General features: G+C 38.1%; 2 protein-coding genes and 1 non-coding gene across 5 annotated transcripts in view; 2 read left to right on the top strand and 1 right to left on the bottom strand.

Annotated features, from left to right (window-relative positions):
* Nucleotides 1-57: 57 nt before the first annotated feature.
* LOC113132389 (fatty acyl-CoA hydrolase precursor, medium chain-like) lies at nucleotides 58-6,928 on the bottom strand. 3 transcript variants are annotated; one of them, XM_026310389.2, is made up of 13 exons: nucleotides 6,775-6,928; nucleotides 3,004-3,196; nucleotides 2,780-2,921; nucleotides 2,533-2,666; nucleotides 2,257-2,410; nucleotides 2,065-2,169; nucleotides 1,866-1,964; nucleotides 1,571-1,714; nucleotides 1,395-1,472; nucleotides 1,159-1,306; nucleotides 905-1,054; nucleotides 738-810; nucleotides 58-654 (listed from the first exon to the last, which is right to left on the bottom strand). In XM_026310389.2, the coding sequence occupies exons 1-13, from the start codon at nucleotides 6,848-6,850 to the stop codon at nucleotides 468-470; spliced, it is 1,683 nt and encodes a 560-aa protein (XP_026166174.1). In that variant the 5' UTR covers nucleotides 6,851-6,928; the 3' UTR covers nucleotides 58-467. The 3 variants fall into 3 exon arrangements, with proteins under 3 accessions (XP_026166174.1, XP_026166175.1, XP_026166173.1); XM_026310390.2 differs by lacking the exon at nucleotides 6,775-6,928 and adding an exon at nucleotides 4,023-4,162 and having other exon boundaries at nucleotides 738-807; XM_026310388.2 differs by lacking the exon at nucleotides 6,775-6,928 and adding an exon at nucleotides 4,023-4,162.
* Nucleotides 6,929-7,508: 580 nt separating this feature from the next.
* Nucleotides 7,509-7,581, top strand: trnar-acg (transfer RNA arginine (anticodon ACG)). Its single transcript has one exon. It is a non-coding gene; the product is annotated as a tRNA-Arg (tRNA).
* A 425-nt stretch (nucleotides 7,582-8,006) lies between these two features.
* The window catches only part of banp (BTG3 associated nuclear protein), a 30,313-nt gene continuing 24,510 nt past the window's right edge, over nucleotides 8,007-13,809 (top strand). The window contains exons 1-6 of the mRNA XM_026310391.1: nucleotides 8,007-8,141; nucleotides 10,829-10,907; nucleotides 11,102-11,202; nucleotides 11,438-11,637; nucleotides 11,856-11,945; nucleotides 12,723-12,895. Of these exons, the coding sequence (XP_026166176.1) occupies nucleotides 10,838-10,907; nucleotides 11,102-11,202; nucleotides 11,438-11,637; nucleotides 11,856-11,945; nucleotides 12,723-12,895 (634 nt within the window). The 5' untranslated portion in view covers nucleotides 8,007-8,141; nucleotides 10,829-10,837. The remainder of the gene's footprint in view (nucleotides 8,142-10,828; nucleotides 10,908-11,101; nucleotides 11,203-11,437; nucleotides 11,638-11,855; nucleotides 11,946-12,722; nucleotides 12,896-13,809) is intronic.

Genomic DNA, 13,809 nt, shown 5'->3' on the forward strand with positions numbered 1-13,809 from the left:
TTATTATGTGTGTATTCCCATTTTTTATTTTTGTGTCTATATGAATGAAGAATTAAATAAGCAATATGTTTATTTTATTTTAAAGTCCACATTATTAAGGAGAGATTCAATACATGGGCTGTAGATCCACTTTAGACACCTGTTCTGCTGTAATTTTAGATTTGACAAAACTTTAAGCTGTCTGCCTTAGACTCAAAACAGATATCTGATATACCTAGTGGTTAAAAACAATATAGACCTCACTATTAAGTTTTAACTCACTCTCTCCTTTGTATTGTGAGGATAAGTTTTGACAGGAATTCCATTACAAATTTCATGCAATCTATGGTGCTTTCAATATGCTACTAAATATTTCAAATGGTTAAAATATTATCACAGTAGTTTGAGAAATGTTTCACAGTGAATCTAATCTTTGTCTGATTTGTGATTAACAATGAAATCAGTTAAAGAATTGAGTCAATAGGTGACTACAGCTCTCCATGCTCTCTCTTCTCTCTAAGTTGTCGCAGCTTCTCTTGCAGGATCTGTGTGAAAAAGACAAACCGGTCCTTCTTCAGATGATGACCAGCTATTTGCTCCTTTAGACCAATTGCCAGGTAGTCTTCTTCTGTGCCATACTTTGGCCAGTGGACAAGACCATCTCCATTAGGAGACCTACACACAAACACAAGTTAAAACAAATCTGTCTTATCGTCGTTTATATAATGAGTTTCTGTATAAAGAAAGGTAATACCTACCCTGTGCGAGCAAAGTTTCCCCAGTAGCTCATCATGATTTTGCTAAACTCTTCCTCTTCTTCAGGGCATGCTTCTAAAATGACGAGAAACACTTTGCACTCCAGAACACCCAAAGACAAACATCACATCAGGTGGATGAAGCTAGGCTTTTTATATATTGCACCTACCAGGTAATTTGACTTGGGTGGTTGTGAAACAAAGTCCAAGCACTGTAAAGATTTCATCTCCATGGTCACAGCCAACAAAGCTTGGCCTTTTGGCTTGCAGAAATTTGGGAGGATGGTGATACTCATACAGGTAAACAGGGGCGCCAGCATCTGGTAGCAGACAATTGGGCGTCATATGTTTTGTTTATGAATGTGTGTGACAGGAAATATTTGCTCTTAGATAAATAACATAGTCGTCTGTAAAAAAAAATTACCTCTGTGATAATTAGCAACCTTAATGGCTGGAATGGTAAACAACACATCTCCAAGCATCTCAGTGAATCCATCTCTATTTTTCACACGATCATCCCCGATTCCAATATATTCATCTGTTATCATCTCTCTGATGTTTGCATGTTCAGGCTTAAGAAAACAAGAGACACATTTGTCGAAGAAGCTTGAGCAGGATAAAGAAAAGCAATACTGTAATGCTGTGCAGTGTCAGTCTTACATCAGGGAAGAAGATGGACAACCTCTTCACGATCTCCTCACGGTCTATCCCCTTTGTCCAGTTTTGAGGAGCAAAGTACTAAAAACAGACACAGCTGCAATTAACATTTTAGACATGGACAAAATTGCTGAACTCCTTGGTCACAAATTAAAAAACAATTTAGCTTTTGTACTTACATTATTCAGTAACCAGCCTCCTTCATCATTATTAACACCAGTCATGAAGGGCACTCTGTGCAGTTCATGTTTGTGGAACAGTTCATCCACAGGTTTTGTTAGGAAGTGGCCATCAACCTTTATAGGAAATCTCAATCTTTCATCCTTGAGTGAATAAAATGTAAGAGAAAATGTCAATATAGAGAAAAGACTACATAACACTGAGCATTTCACAGAAAACCCGCAGGAGACATTTTAAGCTCATGCTCAATTAATCAAGTCACTCTGTATCAGTTTAACATGCAGCATCTCTCACCTTCACAACAGTCAAAATAGTATCAATATCGAGGTTTCTCATACAATCAGCAAACTGCCCTGTGCTTTCAAAACCACAGCCAGATACATTTGCTACCATCTGAGAAGAGAAATTAGGATTTAGAAACACAAAGATGTTGTAATATTGGCAGTATCATCTAATGAAAAATGCTTATGCACAGAATAAGTACATTGACAACCTGCATCACTGGTAAAGGTTCATTTGATAAAAGTAAATCTAATGCTGCAGTGCCACTCTCAGCAATGGCATGGTGGAACAGTCCATCAGACAATGGTGACAGAAGCTGTTGATACAAACAACAATAACAATGAACGATGTGCAAATAAATGTAAATGTGTTGTTGAATTTTTATCTGCAGACTGCTCCTTACCAAGAGAGATGTGCTCATTCCACCAGCAGACTCTCCAAATACAGAGACTAAGTCTGGGTCTCCCCCAAAGTTGTGAATGTGCTGCTGGATCCACTTCAGAGCTTGCACCTGGTCCAGCAATCCAAAGTTGCCTGACATGTGCTTATCTCCAGTGCTGGGTAGAACATGCAAAATGACACAGTTTTGAGTTTTTCACAGGCTGATCAGATTAAAAGCAGTAGAACATCACCTTAATATATTTAATCATACTGCACTTAATAGCTTGAGTCATTTTACCTGAGAAATCCCACAGGTCCCAGGCGGTACTGTATCAAAACCACTACCACATCCTGGTAAGCAGCCAGGGCTGAGCCATCATACACTGAAACTGCTCCCAGAGTAAACCCTCCACCATGGATCCAAACCATGACCTGGTGAGGTAAAAAAGGACTGTTTTTCACAAAAACCATCTCCTCCTTATTACTGTAACCTGACTTAATCCTTAAACTGATGCTGACAAAACAGTGCAGCAGTGGAGTCTTACTGGTAGCTTGGCATCATGTGCTCTGCTTGCGGGAGAGTAAATGTTGAGGTAAAGACAGTCTTCTGAAATATCTGGAATATCTGCCATTATGCCACCAAGTTTATCAAGCAGATCAAGAAGAAGCTTTTTATTCTGAATACACCTAAGAGCAAGAACATTTTTATTAAACTCTGGGCATGATTCCTCTAAGGCTCTAAGGATGGTATGAGCTTAGGGTGACTTACATGAATGGCTGCTGGGTGGCATCTTTCACTCCTTCCCATCCCTCTACTGGCTGAGGCGCAGCAAATCTCAGAGCTGGGTCTACAGGGGGCTTGGCAAATGGGACACCCAGGTAGGCATGGACCCCAGTCTCTTTACCCTTTACAGTCACATACTTCCCTCTCAGGCTCCCGAGCTTTGTATGGACTTCAGGTGCTGCAGAGATATTAGAAGATAATGAGAAAAAAATGAATTTAAACAATTGTGCTATCAGGCTGCAACATGCAACAAAACTGAAAAAATGAAGGGGGGTGTAAATACTTTTTGAATGTACTGCGTAACTAACATTATAGGTGCATAATGTAATGAAATAAAGCTTTGATGTAGGTCTGCCAGGTAAGGATTAATGGTATCGGTAAGACACAAATTCTCAAAACTGGCTGTGCAGGTCATGTTACACAGCTACACCCTGATGCAACTTTGGCCCAGTCACTGCAGTTTTGCAATGTTATGGGTAGGTGTAACATACACTTTGAATGCGTTAGGGCTGTATTTTGCAATAACTGGTCTAAGGAATTTGATGATTTAACTGTTTTTTGTCTGTATTTATGCATACAAGCTTGTCCCAATGACTCCACTGTATAATTGTGTTTCTGCATCTAATTTCCAGTTTCTGCTGGATAAGACCTTAAAATAAAAACAGCAAAAGAGTTAGACTGTCAAAAGGATAAAACTTCTTTAAGTAAATCATGTGTCACATTGCACCCTTCTGTTTATTTTACACCACAATATATAGACCTAAAGTATTTGTTTGTACACCCAGAACTCCTTGATATATAATTTTATATATTTGGACACAAAGTATCGTCAGTGGAAACGTCGCATGTTAACAAAGTGTCCACAAACCCAGTCAAGCCACCGATTTACTGCAGCTGTAGTCTTCAGATTAACATTAGTCAGAGCGCCATCTAAAACCAAAGCCTCCTACTTCGATCGCTCAACGTCACTGTGAAAACAAATGCGCAGGTTTTCCTCTACTTACCATGGAGGTTTGCATCTACAGAGAGAAATAAAACAAACAGCAGAGGGGAAAAGGTGAGCTGTGCACGGAATTTCATGGCTGAAGCTTTTCCTTTAACTGCACTTGTGAGGCTACGGCAGTAAAGACATGACGTGCATCGGTTTAGCCCCCCCCCCCCCCCCCAATAAGACTTGGCCCATCAGAGCTCTTCCCTCCACGGCAAAGCAATCACAGAAATCTGAAACTGAAAAAAGCAAAAAGAAAACTCTTTGGCATTGAAAAACAGAAGAATCAGAAGAATTAAAAATATTGCAATTAAAAAAATATATTTGCCATTGAAAAAAAAGCCTTTCAGAAGTGTCGTTTTTTACTGTTTTCAATGCCATGCACCTGATTTTGTGAAAATCAAATTAAGTTTGACACATTGAACTGCTCACATCGGACTTCAGGGAGCTTTTCAGCTTAAGCGCTCTTCTCGGTAATAAAAGAATAAAAAAGAACTGTTATTATGGCTGTTTATGTTTTCTATAAAACATGTTTCACTTTGGTGTCACTAATTATGTCCTATCACTGCTGTTTTTCTTTAGTCTCAGTTGAATTTTCATTATAATGTAATAACATTTGTAGACCTTCACACAGCAGACAGACCTATATTATTACACATGCCCAACACAACCCAATACAAACTGCTGTCAGTAGAAACTAAGAAGTCAAAAGAGCAAGATTGTCAAACAGCTCAAACTTCTTTAGGTAGATGATGTATCACGTGACGCCATTGTGAATTTTACACTACAATAAATAGACCTAAAGTATTTGTTTGTACAACCGGAACTCCTTGTTATGTAATTTTAACCTTGGTTCGATTTCAGACCCTTTTCAAGTGTGCTCAAGCACACCTAAAATTCATCTCAGCAACCATAAACATTATAACATCATCATTAGGCCTATAATTAACTTATGTCAGATTTTGCAAATTTGTTTGTAATCTGCATGTGACGGCCACACTGTCACAGTGTTAGTATATTTTCTATTTTTTCTGTATTTTCTACATTTACTTTTTACAAGTAATAATTACACATAGTCTTTTGATTTCATACAGTTTATTTAGGCGGTCTGTTATCTGATTTGAGTGCACGCATTTTAGGTAACATTCTGTCTTATGTTCGAGTAATTTGTTTTACCTTTTCTTTTTGAGTGTTCTGGAGAGTCCTCCTGCTGGCCAAAAGGTGGTGAACCTGTTGAGAAGGCTTCTTACAGATAACCAGCAGGAAGTGGAAGAGGCCAACTGGGGTGTCCAGGAGGGGAGTCTACCAGCACTGGAGTTAAAGTTTATTTTGAAGCTTTTGTTTATTTTTTGATTGCTTTTGTTTAGTTTGAGTTAATAGGTTTGTTTGTGAATACTTAATTTTACTCTTCATATTGAATTTAGGATGTAGTGTTAGTTTAATTATGTGTTTCCTGTCCCCTGTCTGTTTAATTAAGGCTGGCCTTTGTCTATATATACCTTCCCTTGTGTTTCTTAGGTTAGGTCAGGTCTTTTGTTCAGTCTTGAGTTCCTGTATGTTTAGTTGACCTCATGTGTTTAGGGCCCTAGGTTTTTGAAGTTATGTTTTTGATTTTGTTGTTTGCTTACATTTTTAAGCTTGAGATTATTTTGGTAATTATCTTAAATTGGAAATAAATCCATTTCTTTTGCTTTCCACACTTGGTGTCCTTGTGCCTTACTGCTTGGTCTATGACAAAGAGCAATGTAGAAGATGATTTCATGGTGGGGATTAAATCCACAAGTTAAGTTGAAACCTTAATGTTAGAAAACACAGTCACTGCGTGTTCAGACTATGCTCATTAGATCATTATTACTGTGACTTAGAAAGTGTGTGGTTACATCTCCATGGTGTAAATATTGTCAAATATTGTGAGTTGACTTAGCTGCACCCCCAGGTAATGAGCTAAGTGATGCGCTGTAACATCTTAGTGTAAGTGCTGTGAAATAACAATAGCGTGTAGTACCACAAAGCACTGCAATTATTCTTCACTAACAAATGAAAGAAAATTCAGTTGTATGTTTACACTAGACATAAGGGTAACCTTGTTCCATGTGGCTAATTAACAAACTACTGCTAAATTGCATATAGTTTTTAAAGGAATTGCACATATTGGCTATGCAGTAACACAAAGAAGTTATTGAAAAAAAAAAAGTATATATATATATATATTAAAAAAAAAAAATATATATATATATATATATATATATATATATATATATATATTTTTTTTTTTTTTTTTTTTTTCAATGAAAACAAGGTTCAGGTGAAAGAGTGAGGTCAAAATGACATTACCTGACTGCATTATCCAAAGAAACCCAATACTCAATTAGAATAACATTATAAATCAATATGGATGCATTTATAGCTCTTATTATAGATTCTGTGATTGGATGTTAAGTTTGCTATTTAGTTGACAGCGCAAAGAGGAAGCGAGGAGGATAGAGATTGAGATAAGGGGCTAGAGCAGGATTTAGTCACCAGAAAGACCACTGGGTATAGGGCCCTGAATAAATCCCACATTCTACTTGGGGGCAGAGCACCCTCAAAATGTGATACTACATTCGCCCGTCAGTTGAGACCTCTACTAAGGCTCCATAAAATATGAACACGTTAACAAAGTCAAGCAATAGATCAACTGTAGCTATATCAGCCTTCAGATTAACATTGCAGTCAGAGCTACACCTAAACCCAAACAGTCCCTGTAAAATGTTTTTTTTTCTACTTACCATGAAGATTTGCACCTACAGAAAGGAATAAAACAAACAGGAGAGGGATAAAGGTAAGCTTTACACGGAACTCCATAGTTAGTGTCTGTGTGTAGTTCTGTCAAACTCCTACAAAGGCAGACTGCGCCGTGTCTGAAGCCTTTCCCCTTTAACCAAGCAGTGGCCCGTGACCTTCAACATACAGAAAGTAGATGTCCCGCCTCCTACCTGCTATTCTCCCAGCCACCCATAGGCCATAAAGGATTTCAGTCTCTGAAAAGCTCATATTGCTCCAATCTGTCAATTTCATTCTGAATGTGGACAAGCGGATTTACAGACCTGTACTATAAAAGTAACTCCAATTATTTTGTTTTCACTAACATCTCTGGACCCACCAAACAACCCTTATTAAAACGGCGTTTATTTAGGAGTGTTGTTAGTATGTGTCAATTTCAGAATACAGTACTGACTAATTTACAAAATGACCCAGTAAATTGTACAGTAAATTGAAAGACATACAGTAATGCCACAGTAATACACTTGTGCTTAGTCTGCTACCACCAAGTAACTGCTGCACCAGAAGCCCTTGACTTTTTTTTTTTTATTTTGTACATTTATGATACGGTACCTTAACTAAACGAAAATTCAGATTTAAATTTAAATTGTTTACAAATCTATTTATATAAATATAATTGACTTGCCATTACCGGAATGTATATTTTTTATAGCAGGTCACGTAACTTAGTACTTGCATTGGGCCAGTGGCGCAATGGATAACGCGTCTGACTACGGATCAGAAGATTCTAGGTTCGACTCCTGGCTGGCTCGATAATCTTTTCGCTCCTTTCAGTTAAAGCAGTGAAACCTTTATTGGTAAAACCGATAAAACTCTACCGTCACACCTGTCGATACAACCCCTCTCATCTGATCAGATATACGAAAGAAACGATTTAACAGAAAGAAAGCCCTTGACCACATTATATTTTTTCCTGAAAATTAGAGTTAAAACTGTTTTGCAAAGTAATTCATATACTGCATTTCAGGTTATTCAGAAGTACAATTGAGTAACATTTGAGCACTAACACATTTGTTCCTTTATCATTGATTTATAACTTACTTAGTGACCCATTTCAGCACTAATTTTGTCATTTAAATTATTAACCTGGAAATATTAAACAACTTAGAGCCATCTAAGTGCTTTAGTTTCCTTCTGTTGTGATAATATTAAACGTGATAATGCTTTTGTGTGTCAGCTGAGACTGGGCACCTATGGGCCGCAGAACAAGCCTCCGCGTGAGACGCACACCTCGGTCAGGGCTCATCTCTCGCGAGGAACGACGCCGTTATCGGAATTTCTACAAACACCACGAGAATTCATCGTTCACACGGTAATATAACCCAATCTTAACACGGTGCGTGTGTTGTGTGCCTGCAGTGGGGGGAAAAACACCGAATCAAAATCATATTTTATTGTTATTTCCTCCGACAGTTTAATATTCCTGCGTGACATTTTGGCGGCCTTTAGGCCTGACTAGCATGCTAATCACCACGCTAGCTAAAACAGTGACTGCTTCAGCTTTAACGGTAGCACGATCTGCATTAGCAACGTCTGCTAACTTTAGCTAGGAGCTAACCGCATAGGTTTGTTTAGGTTAGGTAACTAAAGTAACATCGGACGCTTTGCCGAAATGTCGTGGTAATAACGGTAGCTAAGGGGTGAAATTACATAAATGCGTGAGTTAGTCAGCCAACATGTCAAGTTTGGCAGGTTCCTCGGTTTGTTTCGCTCATGATGCACAGCGTTAAAAGACCCCCACCCAGTTAGCTTAGCCTCTGTGTTGGCGGCGAAGAACCAATGTAAACGTAGTTAACCACATCAGGGCGATTTTAATAACAGATATTTCCAGGGTCGTGATAGCTTATGAAATGGCAATCGGGCGAAATATGGTTTGGCCAAAGCAATATATAAACTCTTATTTTCTATACTGTCAGTTAATACACGCTAACTAGTTAATAAAATGCTAACGGCTACTGACAGTTTCTATCATTGACGATTGATTAGCTGTTACAGGATTTTGATGATCATCACAAAATTGACCTTATTTATTTAGATTGGACTGAAATTGGTGACAGTAGAGAAATTGACCAACACAAGGTTGATGCACAGAAACACTTTTACTTGTGTCTGGATCTTAGTTCTCTCATCTCAGGAGACATAATGTACATATAGTATGAAAATATAGTAATTACTATGTTATTGTAATTCATTTTAGGTGATTAATTCAGTTAACATATATATTTCCATTCATTTATTAAATAAAATAAATAAACAAAGTTTCAATGTGTTTTTGTCATTGTGATTGTGTAAGGTGGCTGCTGTGGTACAATAACTATTAGTTGTAATCAAAATTCAGTCATGGTGGACTATTTTAACACTGAGTTGTGAGTGTCATCTCTGTTTTTAGAGCTGTCAAATTTTCTCTCATTCTTCTCTGTTAAATGCCTAATAGATGCTAATGGATTCATATGAAGAATCATTGATAGGCTTAAGAGCACAGCACTTACAAATAAAAAGCAACTTGATGTGATATGCAGAAAAGTTTTACTCCTATTTGTGTTTGTACAGGACAGAGGCATACAGAATAGCAAGGAATGTATACTTATCAAATTCATCACAGCTCTCACTTGCATGGACTGAACTCCATCCACTTTGCTGATATGTGTCTGTAACAAATATCAGTAGGGGACAGAAAAGCAGTTTTATTGTAGCATATGTACGCTGAGCAGTTTCTTGATAGGATAAAGAACCTCTATGGTAAAAGACAGGACAAGAAAATAAAGCCTTACAGGCAAATGAAACATCCAGGCAACCAATGAAAGCAGCACATACTAAAATATTACCTACAAGTTAGAGGCGTAGCAATATTTGGTGCCATGTATAGGCCTGACCAGCTGAAGTACTGTACACATGCACAACAGCAGCTACAGCTTCCGTCTTGTTTGATGTTCAGCAACGTTACTGCTGTGTGGTTTCCAATACGTGGCTTGTGCTTGGAGTTCAATATACAGTCACTGTAGCTATGGGGGTAAAGTGAAGACAATAGACTTAAAGCTGAAAAGGTGCCCATGACTGTGGTTATATGAATAAAATATGAGCTATTATACAGCCTGCATTGATTTAACCCCTTCAAAACCCTATAAAATCAGACTACAAATGCCGATTCAGGGCATACCCAAAGTATGGTTTTGGTCTCTGTTCAAAGATAATATTCAATTTTTCCCCATACTGTCAGAATCAGTCTAAGTACTACTGGTGTTTAGTAATAGAATTTGCAACACACTTAAGTAAAAGAGTTTTCCTCCAGCTGAATATTTTTTTTGGGATATAGATGCGTGTAACTGGGATTTAATAGCTTGGAAAACACATGTCCATAACAATACCACAGCAATGAATACTTTAGGATGAGGCATCAATCATAATGTCAGACTGCAGGATTGTATCTGCTCAGTCAGATGTTCATAAATGGGTTTAAACTGGAACTAGGTAACTTACAAGAAATGGTAGTACAGAAATTCTGAAGGTTGTGGTCATTTAAAAAATGTGCAGATTGCATTGTCCCGTCAGAAATCACCCACAAGTTGATTAGTTGATTTGTACACAGTAAAATGTCCTGTTTACTATATATTTTGAAAAATTAAAACCAAGTGAACCAAATCTAATTTGTTTGCTGTGTATTGTAGTTTTGTTGGGTGTACATAGTAAAAAAAATCCAATCATATTGTCATCAAAATTTAAAAGAAAATATGGGGTTGTATTTGGCATGGTAAGCCTAAAGTCCTTCTGCAATCTTAACTGTCTTTACTTTCTTGTAACTGTTCCAGACAAAAGGTTGCTTACGTCAGTAAGAAACACTGAAACATACCTGAACATTACAAACATGAAATGCAGTATATGAAGTCTGACATTAAATGACATCAAATTTTAAGTACATTATTTCCAGTAGTACAGCTGGGAGATATCGAGAGTCAATAAAGCAATCTTTAGCTCTCTTGTTAAGTTTTCCTCTTATTTCAGTTGTGAACAATGTCCGAACAAGATCTGGATGAAATTGTCCAAATAACAGTGGAGGAATTTCACCAGGATGACCGTACTGGTAAGGTCCCTGACAATTTAGCAAATTTTTACATAACTTGAGATTTAGTATTGCACTTCTTGTATTCTTTTTTCTGCATAATTAGATTTTGTTGGATAGAGATGCAATACTTGGACTAGGAACACAGCTTCAGTGTGGATAATCCTATATTGAAATCTAACTTTTGGGGGCTCTCTATATTTGATTCATGCTAGAAATGCTGGATAATCATGAAGACGATGAAGGAAGGCCTCAGAAGAAAAAGAGGAAGTTAAGCAACAGTCAAGAGAACAACCAGGATATATCTTTTATTAAGGTACCAGCTTTTTATTATGGATATTGCAAAGTGCATCCATCCATCCATCCATCCATCCATTTTCTGTACCCGCTTATTCTTTAACCAGGATCACGGGCATATAATGAAGCCTTGCAAAGGGCATATATTTTTATAATTTCACTGTTACTTCCACAAAACCTCATATGTTGGCTAACCTGAGCATTATGATTTCAGTTCTTCAGTTTTAAAAAGGTCTTACTCTCTGTCTTTCTAGAACCTGTTGGTTTCATTCACCACATCAGTCAGCCAGCGACTAGAGGCAATTGAGTCAAAATTACAGGCTTTGGATGCTACGTGCAAAGCTCTTGGGCGCAAACTGGATGGCATGGTGCCCTGTGCCAAGAGTCCTATTCAGGTTCCTATGGTTGCAGGGTCACCTCAGGGGGCCACACAGACTTGGAATAAAGTGAGATGGTAAGCTAGAAATGTCTACCCAGCAATATGTTTTACATCAATCAATGATTATGTCCGTTTAAGTGTAGAGTGCAGTCCAATGTAGATGAAGGAAAATACTTACCAGTGTAGTGTAGTCTTTCATAGTGCAGAGATAACTGTAGTGTGATTACTGGGAGTGGAAGAACTACATGTAAAGCATGCATACATAATCAATATGTTTTCAACTTCTCCTTCAGTGTTGTGCCACAAACAAATGTGATAGTGAGTGGAGAACACGCAAAGACCCCTAGCCAAGAAGACACCCCTCTTGAGAACCTGCTCAGCAAGTGAGTGGTGCACATTCACACTACATGCCGAGTCTAGCCAGAAGTACACTCTTCTCATCACAGCACAGTGCCCCACAAACAGTGTTGTTATTGCTAATGGGAAATGGTCATCAAAATTAACCTTTCCCCAGTTTTCAGTTCAGGCAATAGAGGACTGTGCAGAGTCTGACTTCCTTCTATAAGATGGTCACATGTGTGATTTTTGTGGCTGTTCCCAATTTGAGTGTTGTTACATCATTCAGTGGCCTGTTATCACATCTACTTTGGACCCTACTTACGGCTTGGAAAGGCCCTACTCCATCTACTAGTGGGCTTAGTATGTTGTTATCATGCCACAGACCTTCATTTTTATGCTTATAATAATAAACAGTTTTATTTAGACATTGAACTACTTGGTTAGGTCTACTTCCTTTACATTACAAGGCCTTTATCATTGTACCTACAATGATCATCTTATTATTATGGCTGTAGAGTGGTTATGGGGAAAACACAATGTGTATTACTGGACTCAAACACCAGTCTCCTGTGGGAAAGTCTTCTGTAGACTTACTCTACAGTATATGTCACCTAATTTCCCTCTGTGCTTGTGTGATTATTACTACAGCCACTACAGGTCTCCTAATTACTGGAGTTATTGATAATATGCATGAAGTGGACCCTACTGAGCCATATGTATGGTCAAGATAACAACTGGTAATGGCCTGTTAAACTGTGCGGCATCCAGTTCAGTGGGTGTTTGTATAACCTAGTGATTTATATATTTGGGTTCCCTTTCAGCGCGGTGAGCAAGAGGCGGCAGAACACAATTCTAGTAAAGGTGCCGGGCCCAGAGGAAAGCCAGGAGGAACAAGAGAGTGGCTCTGAGGCCAGTGACTCTGTTTCCAATGGTGGCCCTTCCAGCAATTCACAAAATGGCCAAAATGTCACTCTCATCACACTCAACTCAGAAGGTATGACTCCAAACTGTTAGCTGTACACATAAAAACACTTGCAATATCTAAGTGTTATTGCTCATTTCCTTTTATTTGTGTAAAAATGAACATATTGGTTATGTTGAAGATTCACCTTTGAGCTGAATTTTTCTCGAGTGAGGAAACACAAGACTTTGAGGTGTTACTTCACAACAGTACGGCTCCCTTTGCTTTGTCACCACAACTCCCAAGACTTTGACTTCTCACCACTTGCAGGGACACCTGATTAGTCTCATGTAATATGGATAATGTGACTCATACAAATGTTCGCCATATTGAATGGAAATCAAACTGTGCTGATGTGTCATGTTCATGGCCCTGTGGTTCTGTCGCACACTATTGGTAAATGCTCCGGTTGGTCATAAATGTTTTCAGTAGCATTGCTCAGTGGTTCTGGCTCAGCCTGAGAGAGAATAGTTCATTTCTAATACTGCAACCTAAATGAAATCCATATTGTTATATAATGCTGATTGTTAGTTGGGTTATTTTGAGCGGCCTTGGGTAAGTTCTTAGTTATCTTCAAAGACAAACTATTATTCCTTTTTTTGCAGCTGTGGCTTACCATGACAAAACTATGTTTTTCAGCATTAGCTTGATGGTACCATGTGGTGTTCAGAGCAGTGTGTCTTTTGCTTTGTTTGTGTTGTGGGCTTAACAGCTAACATATGCTGTGAGCTAACCACCAAACCACATATTCTGCTTTTTAATATCTTTAATAATAACATGGTTTTGCCCACAATTCACTTACTTCTCCTTTACTGCCACATGGGTGTGCTATTGTATCACAAGAAACATCTCAGTGATTGTACCAGTGTATCTGTCAGTCTATCAATCAATGCATTTTACAGAGCGTAGCTTTTCTGCAGTAATGGAAGACTTTGTAGAGTCTGTAC

Source organism: Mastacembelus armatus, chromosome 6 (genome assembly GCF_900324485.2).
Source record: "Mastacembelus armatus chromosome 6, fMasArm1.2, whole genome shotgun sequence".
NCBI classification, from domain to species: domain Eukaryota; kingdom Metazoa; phylum Chordata; class Actinopteri; order Synbranchiformes; family Mastacembelidae; genus Mastacembelus; species Mastacembelus armatus.

Coding starts and splice junctions, on each gene's coding strand:
- LOC113132389 (XM_026310389.2), bottom strand. CDS start 6,850: ATGGAGTTCCGTGTAAAGCTTACCTTTATCCCTCTCCTGTTTGTTTTA. Junction 3,197..6,774: donor TGTAGGTGCAAATCTTCATG/GTAAGTAGAAAA, acceptor ATATCTCTGCAG/CACCTGAAGTCCATACAAAG. Junction 2,411..2,532: donor GGACCTGTGGGATTTCTCAG/GTAAAATGACTC, acceptor TGTTCTACCCAG/CACTGGAGATAAGCACATGT.